The sequence below is a fragment of the Oryctolagus cuniculus genome, chromosome 12, assembly GCF_964237555.1.
Source record: "Oryctolagus cuniculus chromosome 12, mOryCun1.1, whole genome shotgun sequence".
In the NCBI taxonomy this organism is placed as follows: Eukaryota; Metazoa; Chordata; class Mammalia; order Lagomorpha; family Leporidae; genus Oryctolagus; species Oryctolagus cuniculus.
Window position 1 is genome coordinate 42547451 of NC_091443.1, and position 25746 is coordinate 42573196.

General features: G+C 44.5%; 1 protein-coding gene across 10 annotated transcripts in view; it reads right to left on the bottom strand.

Annotated features, from left to right (window-relative positions):
* The window catches only part of NPAS3 (neuronal PAS domain protein 3), a 927347-nt gene extending 901875 nt beyond the window's left edge, over nt 1-25472 (bottom strand). For 2 of the 10 annotated variants that reach the window (XM_070053767.1, XM_070053766.1), the window contains exon 1: nt 20497-20693. In XM_070053767.1, the coding sequence (XP_069909868.1) occupies nt 20497-20546 (50 nt within the window). In that variant the 5' untranslated portion in view covers nt 20547-20693. The other 8 variants (XM_070053760.1, XM_070053764.1, XM_070053762.1 and 5 more) reach the window with 8 other exon arrangements.
* Between the last annotated feature and the right edge of the window lie 274 nt (nt 25473-25746).

Genomic DNA, 25746 nt, shown 5'->3' on the forward strand with positions numbered 1-25746 from the left:
CTGGCTACCAGAAATTTGAACACGATTCGTGCAAGCTGTAAAACACTTCATGAAAGAAGTTTAAAAGTGATAAAATGATAACAGAATCAAAGTATATGAAGTATTTATCCACATACTTGCAACTCTGCTTTTCTGAGGGTTAGCTTATTTCAGCTGCCTACCTTCGATGTTACTAGACTCAAATTCATTTCTCAGCTTTAGAATCTTTACTTGAACTACAATTTAACAACCCATACACTCATGTGTACATACACACTCAGCCGTACATGTTAAATACCAAGCACCCCCTAGCAAAAATCAGGCAGGGTGTAGGATTAAAGTTTATGTGGTTCATGAAGCCTACGAAGTAAGGCAAAGTATTAGCAACAAAAATATAGAGAAGTTCAAGAATCAGCCAACATAAGTACACACTGTGTCTGAAAAACAGGAGGTCGAAAGAGATGTAAAAAGAACAAATTTCAGTGATTAAGACAGGTAAAAGTTATATGTGGCATGGTTTTGGCACAGCCAGATAACAGTATCACCATCAACACTTTGATATGAGCCTGTCCCTGGGCTTGTTTATTTTCCAAAATACAACCTATTTTCCTGCCCAATTATGTATTTATTTACTACATACCCATGTGACATATATTATACCAAACACCCACTATGTGCCAAGTACCGTACAGTTTAGTTTGGGGTCCCACTGAATTTGCTGATGGGGCATCATATGAATGGCCATGGACAATTCATGGTTGTGTACATGAGTTTAGTGACCAGGAGGGAGATCCTGGTTGAAAACCAACACTGGTGATGTTGTCAGCATCTTTATTCCCTTATGAAGCCATGGAATGAAGGTAGGGTACCAAATGGAGTACAAAATCGGATTAGCAGAAACTCAAGACAGAACCAGGGACAACAGAGAACTGGGGGAATACAGGAAAGCATGGCATTAGGGAAGTAAAGGGAACGGTGTCACAAAAAAGAAGACGTGATCCACAATGTCAAATGTCACCAAGAGACCATGAAAGATGAAGACGGATAGTGTCTATGGGCAGATGGGTTAGAGGTATACCAGAAAGCTGAATGCAGGTGGCTAAGGGAAGATTAAAATAATGGTAGGTTCCTAGGGACAGGGGGATGGTATAAACACTTCTAGGAGCATTCAATTATTTTAAAGAATTTATATGACAAGGGGGGGAAAAAGTCAAGGCAGAAAATAGGGGCCACAAATCTTTGGTGGCACTTAAAAATGGAAAGGCCCAATTGTAGAAGGAACTGATGAAGTATATTGAAGGAAACGCTGAGGGAGTCTGAGATAACAGAGTCTAGTGGTCAAAGCGAAAAAGTTAAACTGGAGCTTTTCTGGGATGGGGGTGGGGGATGCACTAACTGATGGATCAAGGACAAAAGTCTTAGATCTATTTTAGTACCTTGCCTACGGACTGAGAGCAGGTCCCAACCCCTGCATTATTCCTCAACTAGCACAACCCCTCACACATCCCCAGGGCCCGGGAGCAGAAGGACCGGGACCTTACAGCCTCCCTGCAACACCCCTCCTGCCTGTACAGGAGGAAGCTCGCTCTCCATCCTCTCTAGTAGGGGGCCCTCTCACGTTTGTCTCCAAATAAACCTGTTCTGGCTGTGAACTTCATGGCCTGTTTCTTCTTTGTCTTGGTCTGTCTCCTCCTTATCTTTGATCTTATATTCTTACAGGGACAGTAACTGCAATGATTCAAAAGCTGCAGTTTCTGCATTTATGCCACAAAAAGTCCTAACTCATAAAACTCAGAGAAAACAAGAACTTGCATAAGTCTATAATTCTTGCTGTGATGTTATCAACAGATTCAGGAATAAAAAGTGCAGAGGCCCTGAAATGAGAGATGAAGTTCAGTCCAAAGGATAAGACAGTGACTCAATTAAACAAAACAAAAATTTTAAGCTTTCAAAATTTCTAAGATATTAGGCAACTGCAAAAGTAAAAACTCGGAAGAGAAAATAAACACTGAAAGATTTGAAGATGGGTTACAATGGCACAGGACATTAAGCCGTTGCCTACAATGCCAACATCCCATATCAGAGCACAGGTTCAAGTCCAGCTGCTCCACCTCCCATCTAACTCCCTGCTAATGCACCTGGGAAAGCAGCAGCAGATGGGCCAAGAACTTGAGGCCATGGAGTTCCAATGCAGTTCCAGGCTCTTGGCTTTGGTCTGGCCAGAATTGTAGCCATTTAGGGAGTGAACCAGAAGATGGAATATCTGTTTCTCTCTGTCTTTCCATCTCTTTGTGTCACTTTGCATTTCAAATAAGCAAAATAAATCTTTTTTAAAATAAAAAAGAATAGGATGCTGTGTTAAAGAGATTATTGCTATCTGGCACATAATGTGATAAACAGTAATTACTAAAATATTGTATTAAAACTGCAAAACATGTATTTACAGAAATCTTCAAGATAGAAGGGAACAGTACAGAGACAATGTCAGTTTTTTAGAGAGAAAACATCTCACATAGACACATCTGGAGTTGGGAAGCCCAAGTGGATGTGGAGAAATGAATTCAACCCATCATCCCAGTAAGGTGGCATACCAGTTAGCTATTCATGCTTTTATTTGTTTCTAGAACTCAGTGTTCTCATTGGGAAAATAGAAAGCTTTTGTCCACGAGATTGCTTTCATTAATAACACTGAACAGAATGTCTGTGTTACAGGGTAGAGCTCTGTTCATATTTGCACAGCATGTATGTGAGAGGGGCATATTTTGGGGATGTATTTTAATATACTTAGGTATATATATCAACATGTGGGATCAAAATTTGGTTTGAGAAAATTAGATGTGTTTCCTTACCTGGATAATACTAAATTGGTAAATTATATTCTAAAAACTATTCAAGACATATGTCAATATGTTTGAAAATGGTTAATATGCACTAGTGTCTACAGATTATAAACTTTGGAGAAAGTAAGCAGTGTCCAAAGTAAAGAAAGAAAGGAATAAGTATATTTGAACTGCTGATCCACTCTTTCCCTAGAGTTATTAATTATTTCATTTCTTTTTATATATTAAGTTCAAGCAGGTTTATCAAGATTTGGCTCTCTACTGATTTGTTTGAAAGTAGCAATATTCACCACCATTAATCAATCATGGTGAAGAGCTAAATTAATCAGTTATTAAATATGTCCTGACATAAGCACTTCTGTGCAAAGATTTTTGTTATAGTTACTATGTACATAAGGACATTTGATGGCTGAACTATACTACCAGGGAAGAGATCCCCAGAAAAATGTCAGCTCTCTTTGCAACCTGTTCTATTTTACGTGATTGAATTTTTCAATTTTGGTCTAATCAACTCAAATTATTATAGTTATAATTTTGTGAAATATGGAATTAATGGAATTTAAATTTTATGGAATTATAATTGACTATAAAATGGGTTTAATATGAGTCTAATCAGAAATACAGTAGTTCATTGTTGCAGAATTCATCTATTTGGTGCTATCACTTGGAGACTTAAAAACGCTAGCAATGGTATACTTGGTTCTAATTAATTTTCTTGATTCCTTGCTTAATAGAGACTTGTGACACATCTTGAACCTAAAATGATACTCTTTAGAGTCATGGAGCAATAACTTTCAAAGAATCCACAGTAGAAAAATGTAAATAACTCAACTTTGAAACCAAGAATATACTAAGAATTACTAAGCACTGGCAAAAGATTTGTAATTACACAATGTTTATTTTTCTCTACTAGCTTCTTATTTAGATGTGAAGTCATGAGGTCTGCCAAGGGTGGTTATAGATTTTCAACAGACATAGAGGGTTCATGGGATGAAATGTAAATATGAAGTAGACAGAATCAGAGCTGGACTTCATTCATTCCTGCATTCAATTACTCTGTTCCAGGAATGTATTTCCATACTGGGCATGCAAAATGAAGACCAATTTTATTCCCTTTCATGGAAGTCATAATGTATGTTGAAAGACAAGTACAGAAGAACACAGTTTATTTCTCCATCACCCATCACTTTGTTTAAAGTTTCTCCAAACTGGCTATGGATGTTTTGAGATCCAAGAAAAGATTCTGATGGAGAACTGTGACCTGCTTCACAACAAACACTTTCTATAGAACACTGTCACCTGGTCATTAGCCCCACTTAGCTTGCAATCTTGGCATTATCTTCAGATATTAGACTGACACTTACCTAAGTAGCTCCACTGCAGAGAAACATTCTAGTATGTATTTCACTGATAATATTTGGGCCTGAAGAGTCTCATTACCTGTTAGACTGTGCTTTGATAATTAATTTGGATTATCATTATACATTATATTCACAGATGTGTATTATTCCATTATATTGAGATAACAATTGAGTTAGAAAAACAAATTGTCAAATTATGTGCCACTGATCTGAGGCAAACACCTAATTTTATAACTGAATCTGAGTTTACCAGAAGCCAGGGTTATTTTAACCAAAAGCCTTTTACTGAGCTACATTAATAAACTATGGTGTATACAAACTGCAATCCTATGCAACATATAGGAATATATTATGATTGTTAGAGGGTCCATGCCACCATAACCCTCAGGATGTATGTGCATTCACAATAGAATAGCTTATAAAAGCTCTACAGGAAATAAACTTCACAGTATAAGTTGCTAAACAAGATCTTAATCTCCTTATAATAAATCTTAACATTACGCTATGTGTGACTGCTAAGTTTTGGTTAATCTGTTTCTGTCATAATTATAATTGTTCTCTTTACAGAGGTAGTTATAATAAAATCTGAAGATAAGGAAGGTGATGGTATAGTCTAATTTTGGAAGAACAAAAAGGTTTCATACCTCCACGGAAGTACATAAGAGAGGAACTACAGCATCAGCTGGCCCCATATTGGGGTGAGGTGTAGGGCAAGGACAAGAAAAAGGCAGCATCAAACAGAAAGGAAATAATGGGGAAATACAGAAGCTCCAGAGCAAAGAACTGAGTAGAAAATGACTTCGCAGGAGTCAGAAGGCACCTAGAACGATACCAGGATATCATCCTCATCCATACAGCCTGCAGCCGAAGCCAAGTTTCAGCTGCTTACTATCCTACTTTATCGGGTTATGGAGAAATTTAAGTGACACCATGCAAACACACAAAATGAAACTCCAATAAGTTAAAGTGTATGGATAAACAGAGAAAATCAAGGAGATGGTGTGCTTACAAAATAGAGCAAACATCTACTAGGATGAAATGTAAGTCATGAGAACATAAATATATGAATATCATCAGGACTCAGTCACTATTGACTCAGCCAAATCTCCATGAGGTTAATGTATGCATCATAATTCATGCTTAAGCAAATTGGTGGGTGACATATTAGGAACCTCTGTTTTTTTCTCTCCAAACAATGGACTTTATGTTGGACTAGCCTCAAAGAAGGTCTAAACTCTAAGATCACTCCCACACCAGATCGTCTCATCCCTCTATAATAATCTCCAGAATAAAGTCTCTTGTGGAAAGACAAGTCTATGGGTCTCACATTTCCTACATCTGTCAACATCCAAACTGTCCTTTCTGTCTGCTTAAAGTTGTGTGCGTAGTAAACCGTGTTGGGGGAGAGAGGGCGGGAGCTTCCCTCCTGCACCAAAGGAAGACCTATTTACAGCCCATCCTGAAGACTTCAGATTCCCTAAGCCCAATGTGCCTCTTGTAACAGAAGTTAGCATTTAGCCTTCTTCACATCACCCTGTGGGAAATGGGGCTCAGACAGCCAATTTAAATGCTGACACTCTGGTTACTGCTGATTCTGGGAATGCGAAATTGTCCTCCATCTCTGATCTCCACCAGCATCCACTACACTGTGGCAGACTGACTTCTGACCTCCAGGAAGGGTAAACTTCAAGACTCCTCACAGTTCTCTGGGGAGCTACGCCTCCATGAGTAACTGCTGCAAGGGTAGGAATATACCATTTCAGGAGACCCCCTGAAGCTCATTCAGCAACCATTATAATAGGAGAAGCCAAGCTCGCTCATCTCATCGTGTATGAAATAGGAGCTGCTGATGGACAACGCAGCAGCAAAAGATGGTGAGGTGCCTGTTCTTGGAATAAGATTGCCAAAGAAGGAAAAGGATCAGGTCTAGTGAATTCTAGCATGGTTTGGTTCAGTCCAATTCTAAATGCTTGTTGTGGATTCCTTTCTACAAAGAACAGTGTGGCCACCTACAAACCCCCAGCTGAAATTCTATTTCAGCACTGAGCAGATATTTCCAACTTTGATGTCACCATTTATCACCCAGTCCTAAATTTTTTTACATGGTGGTAGATCTTCATGAGTTGAAAACTTCTTCTGGACAGAAAAATATATGGTCACCAATATCTACAAAATACTAATTTAACCCAATTCGTGATATTCATCTATATTTATACTCAATAATGTAATAAAATTGGAATTTTTTCTGATACAATGTCACTATGAGTTCTTATTTCAAAGAGGTATTTCAAAGCATGGACTACCATATCCACGAGGAATATATGGTATGGGTGTCAGGCTAGGGTACACTAAAGGTTCTCCATTTTCTACTAATTGAAAATGCATTTGTTATTATAGGCTCCAAAATGAAAATAAGGCTCACTCCAAACTATGAACAGTTCTAATCATATACTCTTCTTCCATCTAGAGAAAATTAGCTTTAGAAAGACAAACTGGCTGGCGCCGCGGCTCACTAGGCTAATCCTCTGCCTTGTGGTGCCGGCACACTGGGTTCTAGTCCCAGTCGGGGCGCTGGATTCTGTCCTGGTTGCCCCTCTTCCAGGCCAGTTCTCTGCTGTGGCCAGGGAGTGCAGTGGAGGATGGCCCAAGTGCTTGGGCCCTGCACCCCATGGGAGACCAGGAGAAGTACCTGGCTCCTGCCATCGGATCAGCGTGGTACGCCGGCCGCAGCACGCCGGCCGCGGTGGCCACTGGAGGGTGAACCAACGGCAAAAGGAAGACCTTTCTCTCTCTCTCACTGTCCACTCTGCCTGTCAAAAAAAAAAAAAAAAAAAAAAAAAAAAAAAAAAAAAAAAAAGACAAGCTTTTGATGAGCAAAAAAGAAAAGAAAGAAGTTACAGATGTTCAGTTTACATTGTAACAATTTTGAAATTTTTCCTAAGTGTTTTTGTAATGGAAAAATGAAAATTTACCATTAGAGGAACAAAGTACTTTTTTTTTATTTTTTATTTGACAGGTAGAGTTATAGACAGTGAGAGAGAGAGACAGACAGAGAGAGAGACAGAGAGAGAGACAGAAAGGTCTTCCTTCCGTTGGTTCACCCCCCAAATGTCCACTACAGACGGCGCCGCGCTGATCTGAAGCCAGGAGCCTGGTACCTCCTCCTGGTCTCCCATGCGGGTGCAGGGCCCAAGCACTTGGGCCACCCTCCACTGCACTCCCAAGCCACAGCAGAGAGCTGGCCTAGAAGAGGGGCAACTGGGACAGAATCCGGCGCCCCAACCGGGACTAGAACCTGGGGTGCCAGCGCTTAGCCAAGTGAGTCACAGCACCGGCCCCCAAAGTACTTCTTTAGGGGAAAATATTTTATCAATGGGGTTCAATTTTCATTAAGAAGAGCATAATATGGGTATAGAGGTAAAATATGCTTAATCCATATACTACAAACAAATATACATATAAATAATCCACATATACACATTCATAGAGATAACCCAGGTAACTGGATATATAATCTATTTATGTGAATTATCTATATACACATGTAGATTTTATAAACAGAAATGTAGATACAAATACATATTATTTCACTATATAAAACAGGCACAATAATTGACTAATTCATAAGAATATACTTTCAGTATTTGTTAATTATTACTAACTGGAAAATTTCAAGAAAAAAACAAATAAGTGATTCACCTACTTAAAGGGTCACTAATCCACTAGCAGCAAGAGACTTTACCTAAGCAGAAACCTTTAAATCTGCCTACATTACAAACACTAGATTATTCACCTGTAGAAATGAAGGAGCCGAGGAAAGCTCTTCTGAAAAACAAGATTAAAAGGAAATAAGTAACTGCTGTAGTCTGGATGAATTTATTAGTCTGGATAATTTATTTCTCTATAAATTCTCTATAATTTTCAGAGGTCAGTTATTTCCCTATGCACTTGTCTGTCCAACAAGTATTACATTGCTGAAGTCCTTCTTCATGTATATCATCTAGTTTTCAAATATTTCCAGAGTTGTACTGTCACAATTGAATTCAACCTACATACATATTTATCTCTAAATATTTTTAGTTCCACATTGAGTCAGGTGCATACAATGTCACTTTAAAACACAACTTATTGCATCCTGGAATATTCTCTGGTCATTCTTGCAAGAAAAAGTTCCCCTTTAAAGATGCTTTCATAGAAGAAAAATATTTAAATATCCTATATTTATTGACAAAAACCTCTGTGATATGTATCATATTTGACCTAAAATATTTATTTTATGGTTTTTTATAAACTAGACTATTAGAAAAAAATCTGCCATATACTTCAACTCATTATTTTGTATGAAATAACCATGTAATTCTAATCATGCAAAGATCTTGGTAGCTGGGGGCCAATATACAAACGAAGAAACTGAGCCGGCAAAAGGTGCAAGGACCTAAGCCCAATACAACTTCCTAGGAAGATAATGGAAAAGTGACACTCTTCGCCAGGATGTACACCACTGGTGCTTCTGTACCAGTTCCCAAGGGGTAAACAACCAATGGAAAATCATAATGTATTGCCCTGACAATCTTGACATCCATGGGCTTCTGTCTTAAGTACACGTTTATTACTGAGTAACAGAACCCTTGCTTGTTTGCCTGCCCATTGCTGTACCCAAAGACTGACACCCTTTGGTGCAGTCTTGGTGAAGGTTCTCTCCACCGACTTCTGCGGTTTGAATACCCCAAATCAGCACTGCTATATAGCATTACTTACCACAGGTATCTTTTAAAATATACAAAACCGCATTAGTTAAAGAATGGGGCCGTGGTCACAGGAAGCGCTGGGTTCCAGCCCTGCGTTGCAGCTGCCTGCCGTGCAGCCACAGCAGTAGGACACAGCATCGGGCCTCAGGAAATTCTTAACATTCTAATGAGAAACACAAGGATGTGGGGAAATTCTTTGCTTTTGCTAGGAATGCTCTACCTTGCTGGCAATTGCATCACCTGGGAAATGAAGGCTAAAAGATGGATACACCTAACTTTTCATAGTAAACTTCCCGTTATTCACGGGAAGGCTTTCATCTCATTGTTTAAATGAGCCTGACTTTTTTGTCCCAAAAACAAAACAAAAAAGTAAATAAAAGATGCTGTGTGAGATTTAACCTTAAGGAAGAAACCACATGGAACAGCAACACGGGCGCTGGGAAAATGTGCCTTCACAGTGTCTTCTGCTATCTGTGTTGCTAACTATAACTCTTGCATATATAATTCCATTATACTTTTATAATTCAGGGCTTTGAAAATGCTTTTGAACCATTAATATATTTTCCTGGTTAAAATTCTTTGAGATGTTCTTAACAAGAGTCTTAGATAATGAATTTGGGCAAACTCTGGAACAGTCTTTACAGTATTATCATTCTCATTAATTTTCAGAACTACCCACTGTGTTGAGATGATTGTCATGGGCCTAAGACTTCAATTTGGCTAAATATTTTTGCATATATTTCAACATATAAGTAACTAACAAATGTTTAAATGTTAAGTTCATATGGAAGAAAAGGTTAAGTGTTTTTAATCTCATGATTTCTTTGCCACACTAATTCTTATTTTACTATTTCCCAATGTAGTACACAATTTCTTCTATACTTTGGTCTACAATGGACTAATACTTCTGAAATTCCTTAAAAGGGAACAGTCCTTTCAAACATTCTGGAATTTGCCATTTGTGCATATGCAGTATCTAACACAAGTAGCATCACTAGGTTTTAAAATAGTAACTCAAACATTATTTTTACAAAACATACAGAGTTCCTATAAAGCATAGGGCTGTACTTTCCCTTTTCTTTTTGTTTTGTTTTGTTTTATTTTAGCAGAAAGAGTGGTTTCCATTTATATTCTTATTTGGCTTTAGCAACCTGGTATCTGATACTGGCCTAACCTGCCAGAAAAAAAAGATGGGGATGGAGGCTAAAAACAACATTACTTCCAGAGACTTAATGCAGTAGACACTCCACACTTTCATGCAGTTTTTGCTTTTTTTTTTCTTTGCCTTTTTGGTTATCTCTGCAGACTGCTTCTGTTTCCATTGTTTCATCCTTTCGCATTCACATATCAGAGCAATAAGTATTTCATTACTGGTTTATCTGTCCAGAGGCTTGAGAAGCGGTAACAATTAACCCTCCCTTCACAGTGATTGATACAGGCTTTGCTTTCAATTTGTTCCACTACACAGATCATGAAATTCTGAATGCAATCATCCTCATTGACCTACACTTTCAAACACACAGCTACAATGAGACGAAAGTAATTATGAAAAGGAACACAGGACTACTGAGATCTGAAACAAAGTCTTTTAAAAATCTGTTAGATGACCTTCTGGCAAAATTGCCAAATTTTGATGCTCGGGAAAATGATAGCTTCATGTCCCCGTCTGGAAATGCTCAACACAAGCTGGTTGATGCACATTATGGTGACTGTCCTGGCTAAGGCATACACTGAGAAAATATAGAGAGGCATTCTAGAACTGTTAAAAACAAAAAGAGTTAAGCCCTTAACAATGAAGCTCAATCCATCTGAAAATTGTTTAAGGGAAACGAAACTTTCTGATTTGTACACAAAGAATCACTCACTGGAGTGATGAATCAAGGCTGGTAAAGCAATAGTTTCACTCTCCACGAAGACTTGCATAGCTGAGCCCTATATTTTCCTCTCCCCCTCCCTTTAGATGAAGATTCACCGTAAGAAATGAATACATTTTTCACAAAGTCTGAAAAATAGCTTCAAATAAATATTAATCTACTGCAATCGATATATATGAGCAATGGTGAAGGACTGGTAGCAGAGTGGTGACTACAGAACTATATTAAAACAAGGGTTGCAGTTAAAGAAAATCAGAGTGGAAAGCAAGGCACCAGGCCTGAGGCTCTAATCACAGCACAGAATGATGGAGATGAACCAATACTGCATGGATTAGCAATGAATTATTTTGAGCTGTAATCATATGCCTGCACAGAAGAGAGGCAAAAACTAACCATTACTCATAAACTGATCTGCTGATTGAGAGAAAGAGAGAGGCTCAAGAAGAAGAAGAAATTCGTGCACTAAACGAATTTAGAATAATGAAAACCTAAAGATGTGGTTATACTTCAAGTAGCATTTTATTTTTAATGTCTGCTGCATACCACGTAATCCAGAGGGTTTAGAATATAAACTGGGACTGGGATTCAAACAGGATTAAAGGAAGCATCTCTTCTGAGATTCGGATGGGAGAGTGTCTCCTTGCTCCACTCTTCCTTACCCAACAGAACCATCTCTGGATAACTTTGACATCTCCCCAGGCCCCAAATAATTTTTTAAAGTATCTACTTATAAAGAAACACTGTGCAAGGAATTCAGTTCCTTTGGATAATCTGGAAAAAGAATATATATCAAACCAAGATTCAAATGATAGAAACAATTTTGTTAAGAAGAAAAAAAAAAATCAAAACTGCTGGTAGCAAGAGATTCCTGAGATTCTTCCAAACAGACTGTTTAAATGAAGAGCACTTTAATCAGTAGAGGAATCCTCACGTTTCTAATGTCTCGCTGTGCATTCTGCAGGTTATAGTAGCAGCTGGTAGAGGTCATATATCTTTTGTGAGCATCCCAAAAAGGCTCACTGCCAGACTGTTAAATTATGAATAAGCAATGAACAAAAGAATGCAGATACGGTGGTGACAAGATAATCCAAGCAAATTTATCTATGACAAATTTCACAGGATTAACAAATTACATTTACACAGAACAATAAAAATGTGCAAAAAAAAAAATGATGAGCCTACTTTTCCTTACAGCATTAGGAAAACAAAAAAGTCACCAATCCACTGCATATATTTAAATTTAACTCCAACTAAAGTAAGACGTTTATGATTGGATAGATACCTTTGTAATAGTTTTCTACTTTAAGTAGACTCAGTATATAATTTATATAAACATATGTTGCAAACAGTGTATATGTATGTATATGTATACATAGCTTATATAGAAACTGTGCTTATCATATACAAAAATTTGGACAATAACAATATTATTCCATTCATATACTCATACATGAGTAGAATGCATATGTCTTTTAGAAGTAGAACCAGAAGAATAAATTATTTTTGGAGGGAAAAAAACGCTCCCTCAATCAGCACAATACATATTTGTTACTACTAAAGTATCCTTATTGGTTGATGTCTCCTTTTAGGAAAGGCAGGAGACATTGAGCAGTTTCAGTCATTCCACTTGCCCCCACCAACATACTGCAGCCTGAGTCACCTACTCAGGAACAAAGTTTCTATCTAGTATAGTCCCCCCCCCCCCCACGCCCCTCAGTGTTTCCAAGTAGAGCTGACTAGGAGGCTTGGGAAGAGCCAGTTGACTACAGCTCTATCTCCATAGAGATGACTCTTAGTCTAATAATATTGTTTTTATTTATAATATAATTCTTTACATAATATTCTTACAAATCCTACAAATGAAAAAGCACTCATCCATCAGATGTAATGAGATGTTGATGAAATGATCCATGGTTTCAAAAAGTGATCTTTTTTAAAATGGCATGTGGTGCTACTTTTCAAAAGATGTACTTTGGCCAGAGCCCTCTAAGTCTGCATTAACACACCAAGGGTAATAAAACACTGTAATCAGATTCAATGATTTTAAGGTGATCTGACTGCTGTTTTAAATTCTGTAGTCTCTTCTCACACTTCTGACTCTCGCTTTTTATCTTTGATATTTTAGTAAAGCATCTCTCTAAATGAGGCCCTCCCCACATTTTGTAAGGCAACCTTTTCTTTATGAATGTTAGCGAATATTTAAGATGCACAAGCAAAATACCCTTTTCAACCACAAATACTCAAGAACCGCTAGCCGGTCCTTTTAAGTTCTGAAATTTCGACCATACATTTTATGTTTAAAGTAGCTATTTGGTTGACAGTATTACACTAAAAAAGCTAAAGATAAGGGTGACTTGGTTCTCTTCTGCAAATGTAGCTTTGAGCCCAATGGTGCAAAGGTTCCTAGGGTCTAGTTTTTTGCCCAAGAATTGCTACCTACCATACCAACCCCTGTGGTTCCTGGCATAGAGAAATAAAAATGGTCCCAAGGCTCAGACTTTCCCTTTGTGGAAGTCGTGGGGTGCGTGTTGAGGGGAAGGAGGCCTAAATAGCAACTTCCCATTTATGTAGTTTCATATGGCCCATTTTTTAACATGTTATATTTTTAATTAATCGAGTTTATAGGTAAAGTCCTTAGGACAATATCTGTTTATTAGCACATAATGCTATATAAATGCTTGCTATAATCATTACAATGCCAAATATTTTGGGAGAAGGCCAGCTTGTACAAGTCCTCATATATTTCAGCAACGATATCCAGGGACAGGCATCTGGCCTGGCAGTTAAGATGCCTGCCCACATCCCCCAGTTAGAGGAGCTTGGTTTGATTCCAGGCTACATCTCCCGAATACAGCTTCCTGCAACTACAGGACCTGGAACCCACTGGTGATGGCTTGAAGAACTGGGTCCCTGCCAGCCACGTGGGAGCTCTGGATCAAGTTCCTGGCCCCAAGATCCAGCTGAGCCTAGTGATGGCCACTGTGGGTGGGTGTGTATTTCTCTCATTCTATCTCTCTCTTTTTTCAAATAATTTTTAAAAACACAATACCCACAAACACAGTTAGGTACTACAAGATGTTATTCAGAAACCCCCTTGAGGCTGTTTCCACCCACTCAGTGGCAAACCTACCATGAAATAAACGGGCCTCAACCATAATCTTCAAGGAGACTGCAGCACCCTCTGAGGCATCACGGGAAGGTGCACTTGGACGTGGCCCTTTCTACTCTGCATGTTGTGAGCAAAGAGGCACATGATGGAGCAGACTGTCCCCGAGCCATTTGGTTAAAATCTGCCCTACGTAGACACAGCTGTGGATCTGGCCTAAAGTCTCCTGGAATGTTGAAGTGTGAGGTGAGGATACTCCAAACACTGATTCCTCCTCGGACTTTCTAAACACTACCTTTCAGAAGTTCCCCAAATACCTGATGAAGGACCGAAACAGAAGAAACAAGGGTCACTGGCAGTAGTTTAATGGGTCCTTCTATTACTAGAATTCTGTGAAAAGTCATGTGTCTCTGATTTGGGAAAATAGGAAAATCTGTCAATCTCTCCCCACACATACACACACTTGTTACGCATCCACAGAGACTACATGGCCTAAATCCTCACTGGACACAAACTCTCTTCAATCTCACCTTAACTAGGGTTGTTAAGCCTCTATTTGTTCTACCATGTGTGGGGGCTAGTATAAGGACAGTGGCAACATTAATGAGAAGATCACCTCGCAGTATCACATACAGTGTCTGAAACGCAGCTGGTGTAGTAAGTGTTCATTACATGCAATCAATTGTCAAATCCCATCCAAACTTCTTTTCTAAAATCTGTAATTTCACTTTACACAAGCATAGTTCAAAAAGTCTGTGGAAAATGGAATAAAAGGGTAAGTTTATTGTGGTGTAAGAACTGTCATGGAAAATGCATTATGAAAAATTTGCATGAATTTCAGAACGTTTGTCCCAAAAAAGGTTACTGTTTCATTCCATCCCCATGAAACTTTTGAAATGCCCTATATGTAGTCAGCAATGCTTTCCTTTCTTTCCTTTCTGAGCCTCTAACCCACTTACAGTAACCAATTACAATCGTTCACAAATCAGTTGCCTATCTTGCCAGAACACAAAGCTGGCAGAAGTGGAAAGATAGCCTTATATTTCCATGAATTCTGCACTTTTTCCCATCTCAGAAAAGGCTGTTTTCTGAGTCTCCATAACTTTTTGCATGTCCAGTCTAAGGGCACGTCCACAACCCAAGCTACTGCTCTTACAGGGCACATGACCCAACACTGTCCCCAGCACAGGCCACTGTGCTCCAAGGCAGAGGTTCGGTAAGCAGAGCTGAGTGGAAGAGCCCATTGATAACCACAGGCCAGGGCCAGGAGGCTGTCATCGTGCACCGCATGATGTTGTACACATACTACAGGTATTCCATTAATGCACCACAACATAACACCTGACAAATGCACACAGACAACCACCTCTGGGGCTGCTTCCTCTTGTGACTGCCGGGGTCCTTGCAGGCCCCGCTGCAGTCATTCTATTCTTTCTGAGCCATATCCTGTTTATGCACTGCAGTATTACTAATATTACTACAAATTATTCTAACTATGTAAGGTTCTATCAAACTTAATAGTGCAAACATCCTATTCACACTAATGAGGCCCAGCGCAGTAAAAATACCATTCAGTTACAGTTGGTTTATTACACTGTCCAATGAGGGGAAAAAAAGGCCACTATTGACTGTGAAAACACTAACATCATTAAATGCAAACAACTGAATTTTCCCATAAATTCTTGAAGTTCCCACCTAATCACTGATTTAAATATTTGAAGTTTTATATATTCCTGTATGTGCAACTCTGGTAACATTTAAGACTTTAAGTGTAATGTGTAATCAACCACTCAATGAAAAATTTCAACATACTAACTTCTTCACTAAGTTTCCAACTCAGCCATCCTAAACAGCTAAAGACACATCCATGAAACAATGAAGCTGGATTCTACACCAATTGCAATACACAGCTGTTCATACACACACACACAAACAAACAAAAAAAAAAAACTAAAATGATTAAATGCTGTAAAGTAGGAAAAGCAGGCCATGCAAAACATAGTATGGGGCAGGGATGGTTCCATTCTCATGTGCCTTCCACTCTCCTTAAATTGAGTGACAGTCTGCCTAAGAAAGAAAATCACAATTGCAGAAAAACCAGACTGGGGTTGTTATGGATAACAAAGCACCTGAGGATGGTTACAAGAGAAAGCATTACCTGGAGTGTTTGAGAACCTTCTGTGACATATTCCCCATCAAGATGCCAAAGTATGAATCTTGACAGTTTGTTTTTAAAAATCTAAATAAAAGCTGCCTGTAACCTCTCCCCAAAGTGCCGTTTTATAAAACCATGTTATTCGTGTGTATGGACGTGCAGGTATGTTGTACCCAATTGCAGGAAATGTCGCCAAAGATACAGGACTGCATGTCGCACTTCAAACAGGTGGCGTTTTAACATGCCAGGGAATCCCACGCCAAGATGAAGGGCAGAGAAAAAAAAGTTAATGGTTCTTAGAAATCCTGTCATTCCCATACAATGGTTCTATTTTAGAGCTAAATAAATATATGGAAGAATTGCAGGATAAACCCCAAATTCACATTAGTGAAATTATCAAACTGTTTTAATTTGTAGATTATATTTAAAGAGCCATGTACCTCTTACCAAATTTACTGCTGGCAGGGGTACTCACTACACGTAACTTTGAGTCAAACATCCAAGTCACATTTTAAGAATACAGAAAGACCTGAGGAGCAAAACTTCGATCATAACAGCATCAGGCACTGAAAATACCTCACGTAACTTTTCGCAAGAGACCAAAAGCATCAAGTGACACTGAATTCCAGTTTGCTCACTGTATCAAGTGAAATCTAATGATGGGCATGTTGCTCACTTGGAGTCTCTCAATTCATAAATAAGAAATTGGAAATCAGGAAGCTGTGAAGTGGGGGGGGGCTGTCCTGTGTAATCCAGGTCGTTAGAACTCTTGACTCTGGAGCTCTGCCATCCAATATCCTCTCTCGTGGATCTAGGATATGCCCATGCATTACAGTTCTTGTTGACAGTCTGTTGCCTTGGAAATATTTCATTATTTCAGTTTTTCCATTTGTGGACCCTTGGCCTTGCGATACGAAGGCCATCCTATTTCATATTTTCGATTATCATTTAAGCAATCTTGTGGAGCTATTTATATATATAAGCAAGTGTTAGACAATGCATATCATCATTTATCACTCCGTTTAAGCTTTACACTGTAGAGAGAAAGATTGCCAAAAAAAACTCCACCCCCACCTTTACTTTAAACCCACAATTCCATGCTACCTGAATATGCTTTGCAAACGAGCATGGGCATCCGTCTGATCTTCTGTCCTACACATCCACAAAGCAGAAAAATCTCTGTGGCAGCGCTCCATGATTTGAAATCTATTGGAGTTTCAGGAAAATCAAACAAGTTTATACACAGAGTCTCCAGCTTGCTCTTCCAGGATCTCACGAGGCACTTTCTGTATGTAGGATTCGGAGACATCTGAGTAGCACTACATCGTAACGAAAGGCATTGTCAAGAACAAGTGGCTTTTTCTAAAACTTACAAGGAATGAGCTCTGTACTCTCAAACTTAAGCCAGCCATTTCATAAATAAAGGAGGCAATTCAAAAGACAGATTTTTTTTTCCCCTATGGAAGTTTCTGACCACAAGTATATTTGAAAAGCAGTAGTCTCCATAAATGCTTTTGTAAAATCGGTGATTTGGAAACTGTTTTGTGAGTAAATGGAAGGATACAACTTACAACACGTCCACAGAAAGTCACCTCCTCTAAACACATCTGTGTTCAACACTTACAGAGAAACACTCCCATGAAGCAGCAAATTCGGCACCAAGTGCAAACGCAGCCGGCCAGGGCCTCCACCTAGCTGAAGCAGGTAACCAGGAGCAACATCCCCCTCCCAAACAAACTGCCTTCTCATTACAGAACCAAAGCAACTTCATGTGTAACATTTACACTTACAGTGCTAAGAGCATTTAAACCCTGATAACAAACCAAACCCTTGGGGCATAAAACAACTGTTTGGATAACAGGCCAAGTTTGTGATTATTGCTGTTTGCAACGCTTAGTTTATAACTCCCTCCCTCATCGCCTCTGTAATGTTCCTCTGCCCCTTTGCCCCGTTATTACTCCTCCCTCTCCCTATAGGTTAAACCTTCTCAGATCCAACCTTTAAAATGACAGCATCCAAGCTGAACAAGAAGATGCTATTAAAGGGCATTAAATTAAATACAGTATATCCTCCTACAACTTCAATCAGAATTTCAGACCAAGTGTTATTTAGTTCAGCTCTCAAGTGGAGCAGAATAACAAATCGCACGCTTTGATTTACCTTCTTCGAATGCCAAATGGAGACAGGTGATAAAGAACGCGCTCATGCACAGGCTATGAAGTTTCCCCTAGAAATTAATTCTATCTTCGAGATTCCTATCTCAGAGAAATTCCCAAAATGGCACACAAATAGGCCACTGCTAGAGAGATTACTGAGGCCAACCCAGTAAATACATTTACTACTAACTGAACTGAGGGGGAAGAAAGAAAGAGGGGAGGAAGAAAGGAGGAAGGGAGAGAGGGAAAGGAGGAGGGAGGGAAGGAGGGAGAGAAAAGAAGGAAGGAGGGATAAAGTGGAAGGCAGGAAAGGAGGGAAGGAGAAAAAGAGGGAGGGATGGGGCAGGGAGGGAGGGAGAGGAGAAGGTGGGAAGGAAGAGGAGGAAGGGGAAGGAAATCAATTAGAAACTTCTGATTTCAAAAAGTATTTGCCACCATGTTAGAAAAGAAATAGCCATCAACAGGCTTGCACAGTGTTGCAATAAATTATTTTCTCTACCTCTAAGAGTAAAATATTTAATATGGGAATTCATCACAAAACACTAGTATTTCTTAAGAATTAAATGTTCAATTGTAACTACAGGAGCTGTCAGGTGTCTTCTGCCCTTACCGAGTCACAGTTAACGCTGTGTACATTTAACCTCTTTTAAAAACTGGATTCTGGATGATTTACCTTGATACATGACTTTGACGGATTCATCGAGAGTTTGGAATTAGTCACTAAGGTAGCTACTTAGCCAAACTAGTTCCAAAACCCTGACAAGCCTGCCGTCCCTTTTGCACGACAGAAACAAGCAACACTCTAAACAGAACAGCTTTTAAAGGCACTGACGTCTGAGACTCTCCCAGCTTCTCTTGATGTTGAACTCTGGGTCCCATACTATGTTGCCTCAACACACTCTGTGGTCTCACAAAGAGAACTGGCCACGTAACAGTAATCGCATCTTGCAGGTCCCTCATCTTCCTTCCACGTCCACGGAAGCCTGCGAGGCCACTCAGGGTCCCTGCCCGTGCTAAGGGGGTGCCCACCGGACCGTATTTGTTTTCCTCCTGAGTCAACGGGTAACATTTCATGCTTCCTACTGAGGCATTCCTCGGCACGCTGCTCAAGCCAATATGCTATATGCAACTCATGTCATTAACGCTGCCAATTAATAGCAAATCGGATTCCAAACAAAGTAGGCTGGGTGGACAGCGGGAGGGAACACCACGTGCTTGGTTACTGGGCATCCTCAGCATGCCATTCACGTAGGACGGGGCCAGCATATTTGGAACGCCAACTCCCGTTCCCTTCGGCTCCACTAGTTTAACTAACTTCCAACAGACACGCTCGACTGGATATGCAATTCTCACCAGGAACTTTTTCAAAACACAGCTCCCCAAACAGGAACGAACGGGGCACAGCTGCTCCGACTGCGGGCGCACTGGGCGGCTCGCCGTGCGTCGGCGGCTTTGCACCGAAAGGGGTTTGCTTCTGGCTTTTGCGGTTTTTCTTGGCTTGGGGGGTGGGGGTGCGGGTGCGAGTGCGGGTGGGACTAAGAGGGGCGCGAGCGCGCGGAGGGCAGAGCCGGGCACCCCGACTGGCCGAGGCTGCTGCGGGCGCAGCCCGGGCGGCGGGGAGGCGGTGGCGGCGCGCGGCTCGCGCGCGGCCCGGCCTAGTGCTGGGCGCGGAGACGGCCCCCGCGCGACACCGCCGGGCCTGGCGCGAGCTCCGCGCTCCCCGCCCCCGGCCTCCCCGCCTCCGCCCGCCTCGCCCGCCCTCCCCCTCCCCAGCCTCATGCCCTTCCTCGAGAGCAGCTGCCAAGGGACCCGCGGCGGCCCCGGGGATCCCCGGCCCCCCACCCTCGCCGCCGCCGCCGCCGCCGCTGCCCGGCACACTGCGGCGCCTTCTCCTTTTCTGCTTGTTTCGCTTTTTCTGTCTCGCTCGTTCGCTCGCTCGCTCTTTTTTTTTTCTTTCCTCTTTTGCATTTCTTTCTTTTTGCTTTTTTTTTTTTTCGGCGAGTCACTCCATTCGCCGAGCCGAGGGGGGTGCGACTGCTCGCACAGCCTGGCGCCGCCGCCGCCGCCGCCGCCAGAGCCCGCTCGCTGCCGCAGCCGCCGCGGGCGGACAATGCGCGCGGGAGGCGGGCGGGCGCTGCGCCGCAAGCCCCCGACGCGGTCCCCGCGGGCTCGCGGCCCAGGAGGCGGGCGGCGGAGCGGGCCCCGCCACCCCGGCGGCGGCGGCGGCGGCGGGAGCAAGCGGCCCGGCGGCAGGTTCAATAAACAGAAAAGTGTTACCGTTCTCGCCTGGAAGGATCCTGCTGAAAGCTGGGCTTGGTGGGCGCCATCTTCCTGCTATTTTTTTTCCTCTCTTACTTTTTGCCTCTCTCCCCCCCTCCCGGGGTGGGGGCGCGGGGCGGGCGGGGGTGTGCGTGTGCGTGGGGCGGCGGGAGTGGGTGCGGGCGTGCGCGGCGCGCGCGGCGGCGGCGGCGGCGGCGGCCCGGCGGGCGGCGGCCGTGGTCGTGGCCGTGGCCGTGGCGGCGGCGGCAGCGGCAGCGGCCGCGCTGCTGAGGCGGGGAGGCTACGGAAAAGTAGTGGGGCCCGAACCGGGCCGGCGACCGGCCGTCCCCTCGCGCCGCCGGTGCTCCCCGCCGCAGGTCGCCGCCTCCTCTGCCGCCTGCGCCTTCTCCTCCCCCTGCTCGCCGGGCGCCGCCGTCCATGCGCCGCAGAGCACCCGCGGCCCGGGCCGCCCCGGCTCCCGAGACATGCCCGGCGCGGAGACAGGCGACCGGCGGCGGCGGCGGCGGAGGAGGGGGGGGAGGCGGCGGCGGCGGCGGGGGGAGGCGGCCGCGCGGCCCCGCGGGCGGCCCGGCCCAGGGCCCCGCCGCCTCCGGCTTCTCAGCCTCGCGCGCCGCCTCGCACGCCCCCGGCCCCCGCCCCCGCCGGCGCTGGCCTGGTGACAGGTGGGGCACACACGCTCCCGGCGGGGCGGCCGGGCCTAGGCCCCGAGGGGCGGGGACGAGGACGACACGCAGGGGGCTCCCAGCTTGACCGCTGTGAAAGTATTTCTGGGTATTTTCCAGCTGCTTTGCTCCAGAGCGCTCCTCGCACGCAGACACACACCCCCTTCGTGCTCTCTGGCTCTCTCGCTCGCTCTCTCTCCTGCTCGCTCTCTTTGGGGGGACGGGGAAGCCCGGCTGCCGGCGCAACAACGCCACTCAGTTGCAGTTGCGAACACTTCGCTTCTCTGGAGGATCGCAGCCAGAAGCGAAGAAAGAAAGCGAAAGAGGAACTGGGCGGCCGCGGGAGTGAGCCGGGGCAGGACAGCGTCCCGCGCGCGCCTTCGGGGCAGCGGAAGTGAGCGCGGGCGGGGGCGGCGGCGGCGGCACTGTCCGCCGCCTTCCCGGAGCCGGCGCATCTGCACGGGTCGCGCACGGACTGGCGTGCACACCCCAAGGTGCACAGGTGAATGGCCCAACCCTTGAGATGCCCCTCCAGACTCAGGGCCTGCTCCCTGGCACTGGGCAGCCGGCCCTCTGGGCTCCAGCTCCGTCGCCACCCGCCCCGTTAGGGCGCAGCGAGGCCTAGAGCGACTCGGTGTGGGGCCAACCCTGGAATCCTGGCCCCTGGGTAGAACCCTGGCCAGCGCACCTTCCTCCCTTAGCCACTGGGCAGCAGCGTGTAGGCAGCTTTTTACGCAGAGACTTGGGTCAGTCACGTGTCAAGCGGGCCAGGAGAAAGCACTGCTCCCTGAGCATTTCCACTTGGAATAACTAAAAAGAGCCCGATCTCTGGACATCAGTCCTGTGTGAGGCGTTGCATTCCGCCTTAAAGTGCAGAAACAAAATAAAGCTCTGAAAAGGGGTCTCTCCGCATCCCCTCCTTGCAGTCAGGTAGGGCTAGGAGCTGCCCACTTGGCAGGAGAGCTTCCGTGGGTTTGGTGGCCGTGGTGCTGAATCGGCCTGCTGGTGTGGGAGCGCTCGTTGGACTACACTATACAGGCAGGAGAAGATGAGAGCTGCTGAGCTGGGGGCTGGCAGGTGTGGCCCACGGGACCTACTTAGGCCACTCCAGAAGGGGGAAGTTGCTAGTTGGAAGTCCTGGCTCCAGAGCAGCCCCAAGGTGACACATGGGAATGGCTTGTGGTCTCCACACAGGCAGCCAATTCGCTGCTTGACGGACCCCCCCCCCCAAGCTGTCACTCCCTCGTCAGACTCCCAAAAGTACTGAAAATATTTCTTCTGTAAGGTGGTGTGTTGCCATTCAGTTTGGCACACCTATCCAGCGCCCAAGATGCAAACTCAGTGTGTGCACTCGGAGTCCCTAGAGCCAGACATGTGGGTGGCACACAGTCCCCAAGAAGTGCTGGAGGACTGGGACTTGCAGACCCACACCCCATCCCTAGCACCTGCCACAGGACTCAGCCTTCTGGCCCCCAAATTCCCTACAGTTCAGGACAGTAACAGGTGTCATCAAATCTGAGACACAAAACCAAAGAAGACTACATTTTTCACAGCGACCATGTTCTCTTCCATCAAAGTAACAGGACATGGAAAGGGAAGGAAGGGATAATACATCCCAATGGCTAAAGTTGAGGGCTGATCCTTTTGCAAGCCTTAGGCTTTAGAACTGCGGGGGCGTTCAAAGGCTTGACAAATAGCCCAAATCCAAAGAGGAAGGCAGAAAGCACCCGTTCTGTGTGCAGGTGTCAGACAAGGGGGACTACTGCTGTGTGCTCCAGTCTTGAGGAGAAAATGAGCCCTGAGATGATCTCAACACCAACACTGAGCAAACGCAAAGGCTGGACATTCTAGACTGCCCCTTCTGCCCAGTGCCTATCTCCTAGGGTAGCGCCAGTCCCCAGAGGGCCCTGAAATCCTGCAAAGGCCACCTGACATTTCTGAGCCTTGACTCCCTACTGCACAGATCACACTATTGTGACTATTGCCTGCACTTCTTAATACTGACCGCCAGATTCTATTGTCATTGAAATGTTTTATAAATGACAAAACACACACACACACACACATACCTGAGCCATGAAAAGGGGGAAAAAAATCTTTAACTCTTGTCTAGTCCTTTACGTTAGAAAGATTCGCAGAGCTTTTGTGTTAAAGGTTCTTGTAATCACTGAAGTAAAACAAGACTAAAATCATTTCAATAAAACAATCTCTTTGGCCAAGGAATAGTCCCTTTTTGAATTATTCTTAGACTCTTTTTAAAACTTCCAACAATCAGCAGAGCCCATAATGAAGTCTTCGACAGAATATGTGCAATACTGGGCATCAAGTTGGAAAACACTCAGTGTGTTATGCAAAATCTGCTCTGGTCACTGGGCCACTGGTTAGAAGGCACAAAATATGGCATGATCGATTATCTTAACCTTTTCAGTTTAAATACTGTTGGTTCAAATCAAAGGTTCTCAAATCAATGAAGTTTGAAATACAAGGTAAAAACAGGAACTGTTATTTGAATTATGCATTGTGTATATTTTAAGTTAAATGCCATTGGCAGATCTCTCAGATGGTTAATCGTGTGCAACCTGGGAAACACAAATATTTAATTTCACACTTTCATATGTTCTTTTTTCTTCCATCTCATAGAAAACTGAGCTCACCTTTCACACTACATTGTTCGTTTTTCTCAGCGCAGGTTTGTGGATTACATTTTTGATAAAATCTTGGAATATCGAAAGTTGTTCTTCAGGAAAAAACTTTAGGGTTCTAGGGCTGGTGATGGTGGTAAAATTTCCCCCTTCCCTTCCTAATTGAGTCAAAGAATGTTTCCTGTTTCAGTATCACATCTGGCATTTTTAAAAAGATATCTGCAAATATGCTTCGGAGAAATGCAAACAAGTAATACTTTAAAACTTCCTTCACACCACCTAGCCTAACTTTGTGAAATTTGCTTGCTAGCTCGAATCTCCGAATCTCACGCATTTGCATTATAATGCGTTTAAAATGAATACTTAACAGCGCCAAAGAGACTCGGATTTCATGCTGTATTTCCCTGTAGTAACAGGTGACATGATAACACTATTATGTAGAATCGCAAGGCTACCGCTACACGTGAAAATCGTTCCTAGTCTGTTTGGAAACAAATGATCAATCAGTCTCCGGTGATCAGTTGGCCCCCCTGGCTGTCCATCAGCGCGGGTCCGCACTCGGCAGAGGCATGGAGAAAATTCTGCGGGAATTTGGGACCGGGATCCCAAACTTTGCAGAAGCACCTCGTGCGACGTCTCAGACTTCGCTGCAACTCCTCCGCTACTCGGGGCCGAGGCTCCTGATTTAGGGGGCGGGCAGAGGGCGAAGGATGACTTCACTTCGCCAGCGCACTGTAGTGCTTTTCAGTCTGGATTGTGAATTATATTATTATTATTATTATTTTCTTCCTCATCTGTAGAACGAGCGAGCAGGCAGAGTGAGCCCTGGCAATGTTGCCTGTGTGTCGCCAGGCACCAAACAGAGGAGCAAAGTGAGTCCCAACCCAGCACCCCGGGGCGGAGGCACCATCCCAGCCCGGGCGGAACTACTCACCGCTGCTGGTAGGAGGTGATGCCCTGGACGTTCTGCGGGGTGCCGTTGGCCGCGGCGCCGGCCCTCCCCATGCCCGCGCCGGCCGGCACCCCCGCGGCCGCCCCGCCGGCCGCCGCGGCCGTCACCTGCACGCTGAAATCCGGAAAGATTCGGATCATCGCCGCGGCTTCGGCCCCCGGGCGCGGCGGCTCTGGGCTCGGGCTGGCGCGGGGCTCGGGCTCGGGCTCCGGCTCGGGCGCGGGAGGCGGCGGCGGCAGCAGCAGCAGCGCGAGCAGCGGCGGCGGCGGCGGCAGCAGCGGAGCCAGGCACCAGCCTGCAATCCCATTAGTGAGCCGCGGCCACTGTGCGCGGCGGAGAGGCGCTTTGATGTGCGCGCAGCGGGCTGGGGGGCGGGGGGGGGGAGCCGAGAGCGCGGGGAGGAGGTGCGGGGGGCTTGCGAGGGACTTGCTAACAACCCAACGTGTCAGGGTGGGGCCTTTTTTCCCTTTTGGGGGGCAGCGACGCTCCCCCCTCTTTGCAGGATGTTGCTCTCACTGGCTGCTCAGGCTGCGCCGCGCGAGCCCAGCTGAGGCGGGGAGGGGAGGGGTGGTGGAGGAAGGATGCACCGGGAGGCTTGGCGAGGACTTGGCCGGTGCAAGGGAATGACCGTCAGTGGAGGGTGCATTTCTTTCCCGCCCCCTCTGCGCGCGCGCGCACACACACACACACACACACACAGACACACACACACTCGCCTCGCACTTCCGACCCAAAGTGCACGACGGCGCGCTCGCTCCCCTTCTTTCTCTAGAGAAAATAGCCAGCATCCAGGCAGGCTCGCGGCTTTCAGCCACCTGGACTGGCGCCCGCGTGCACGGCCATGGGGGCGCAGGGCTGCCCCTCCTAGACGGGACCCCTAGGTGCCCTCCTTGCGCGCGACGGGCCGCGCCAGGGTTGCCGAGCGCCAAGTTGAGCTCCCAGAGAACTTGATACTCAGTGAGGAGCGATGCTGTGCGGAGCGCAGCGGGGA